We start from the raw sequence: 2,503 nt of genomic DNA, 5'->3' as shown, positions 1-2,503 counted from the left end.
GGAGAGATGGGGGGGGGGGGGGGGGGGGGGGATGTGTCTGTTTCAACACATTCTAAAATATAATTTATTCCAGTGATGGAAAGCTGAATTTTCAGCATCATTACACCTGTCTTTAGTGTCACATGATCCTTTAATCATGCTGATTTGCTGCTCAAGAAACATGTCTTATTATTTTCAATGTTGAAAACAGTTGTACTGCTTAATATTTTTTTTTGTGGAAACCGTGGTACACTACCATTCAAATGTCTTGGTTAAGTTTTACTTAAAAAATGTCTTTCCCTTTTTTTAACTCTAAATTGATCAAAAGTGACAAGAGACATTTATAATGTACACATTTATAATGGATATTATTAATATTATAAATATAATTTCACTGCTGTTCACTGAACTTTATATTCAGTTTCCACGAAAACTCTTTTCAACATTGATAATTAGAACAATTATGAATAACCTAGCAATATATTTAGATAAAAAAGGAATTACACAATATGCCATTTTTTTCATATATCACTATTTGATAAGATTCAAAGACATGATTATGAATTGTTTTATTTAGAATCAAACTAAATTAATGTGTAACTTACTGCCTTCTTATGATGTTACGTATTAAGTATATTATTTATAATATTTTATATATAAAAAAAATACATAAAACAAGGAAAAACAAACAAAACAGTGATCTAAGATTATTTTCTTTGTCACAGCAGAAGATTTACCTCTGTTCCACGGCCCACTCTGATATAGGCACACACTGGGCTGAAGGCTCCAGTCCCACATGCTAACAGGTGGGTGCTGTTATAATGCTGCACCAGCTTAATGTAGTTTGCACACTCCGGCTGTGAGAGAGGGACAGAGAGAAAAATAGAGATAAAGAGATAAAGAAAAGAATGCTTTTAACACTTTTCAAGATAAACACTGTAGCCATGTAACAGGATATCACTGTGTCATATATACTGTACAGGATGTATAACAGATTTACCTTCTCTCTTCCCTGCATTAAACAATCCCCCACCTGCTCCTCAGAGCTCGGCCAGTGAATCTAAAACAGAGAAACAAGCACATGGATTCTGGTCATGTTGTTCTGGCACAGAAATGTGCTTGCTGTACTTGGCTGAATTGTTATATTTTTTGACCTGTGGTTGCATAAAAAAGACTGTCTGCATTTCTGTAGTTCAAACAATAGAGCATATTGCTAGCAAAGACAGGGCCATGGGTTTATTTCCCAGATAATGCATGAACTGATAATGTAATACCTCAAATGTAATGTTAAGACACTTCGGATAAAAGTGTTGCAAAATGCATAAATGTAATTCTAGGTCCACTACAGTCTCAGAAGAAAGGTATTAGTACATTATTGACCCCTAAAGGGTATATATTAAAACCTTAAAAGGTAAATATTAGTACCTAAATAGCACATACAGGTATTAGTGCCTTTTGAAAGGGTGCCGCCCCAGTAACAGCTTTTGTAATATTTTTTGTGAGACTGTGGAGTGAATTATAACTCTTTACAACCCTCTAATTATAATACTCCCTAAAAGCCTCTTATAAGTCCACTTAAAAACATTTCACACCTGAAGAAATAAAGTACTTTGGACAAATGTGTTTAAAATTATGTACACTCACATGAGATGAAGACTCATATGAGAGGCCTATAAAAAAAGCTATTACGTAACTTGATTCTTATGTAATACCATCTACTTTATCTCAGTAAATTGTAAATTGTAGTTGAACAGATGGTTGCAATATAATCCCTGGGTTCTCTTTGTATGAGAGCTGTTTTTATTTATTTAATAAGTATGTGCGTAGTTGTCCTGAGATTTATTTAGCAACAGACGTAAATTGCTTTGCGCAACATACTGTCATGAGCCAAATGAGACGATAAACTGTATCCACCCCCCCCCACACACACACACACAGATGACAATTCTGGACAGACATGGTGCCCAAATCCTGAGAACAGCTATGTAAATGCATGTACCTCTTTGTGAGGGGCAGTGATGCGCTCCAGATTGAGTGAGTACAGTATGTCTTTTCCTCCGATGATTAGCCTTTCCTGAGTCTCATCCAGTAACATACTGTAGTGTTGCAGACGCCCCTCTCCAGCCTGGAACACTCTCGTCCTGTTAAGCTCCCATAACTCTACAGACACAAATTAGAAAGTAATTTAATCATGTGATTGTTTAGAAAATTATTATGATAAGATAATAATCTGGCGCCGATGATAAGATTATTATCATCACGATGATAAGATGGCGCCGACGCTGATGGCTGCCTCCGTAGCGTGCTCCGCAGTTGTTTTTATGTTTTTGTTAGTTTGTCCTGTCTTTAGTTATATCCCTGCAATCAGTTTCACCAGAGACGAATTGCTGGACATTCGGAAGTACACACCACCTGATATTTCACCGGTTTTCGATTATTCTGATGTTTTGCTGGACAATGTAGTCGGGGGAGCTGCAGCGCTGATCAAGCGCTTCAGGACGCGCAGACGGGGGAAGCGAGCCGG

General features: G+C 36.9%; 1 protein-coding gene across 1 annotated transcript in view; it reads right to left on the bottom strand.

The window, feature by feature from the left end:
• sema3e (sema domain, immunoglobulin domain (Ig), short basic domain, secreted, (semaphorin) 3E) overlaps window positions 1-2,503 on the bottom strand; it is a 95,121-nt gene that overhangs the window by 24,180 nt on the left and 68,438 nt on the right. Inside the window, exons 3-5 of the mRNA XM_016456472.1 lie at window positions 1,979-2,139; window positions 980-1,039; window positions 717-836 (exon numbers count right to left, since the gene is read on the bottom strand). Coding sequence (XP_016311958.1) covers window positions 717-836; window positions 980-1,039; window positions 1,979-2,139 — 341 coding nt within the window. The remainder of the gene's footprint in view (window positions 1-716; window positions 837-979; window positions 1,040-1,978; window positions 2,140-2,503) is intronic.

The sequence above is a fragment of the Sinocyclocheilus anshuiensis genome, unplaced genomic scaffold (assembly GCF_001515605.1).
Source record: "Sinocyclocheilus anshuiensis isolate Anshui unplaced genomic scaffold, SAMN03320099.WGS_v1.1 scaffold679, whole genome shotgun sequence".
Taxonomy (NCBI): domain Eukaryota; kingdom Metazoa; phylum Chordata; class Actinopteri; order Cypriniformes; family Cyprinidae; genus Sinocyclocheilus; species Sinocyclocheilus anshuiensis.
This window is presented reverse-complemented; position numbering and strand designations above follow the sequence as displayed.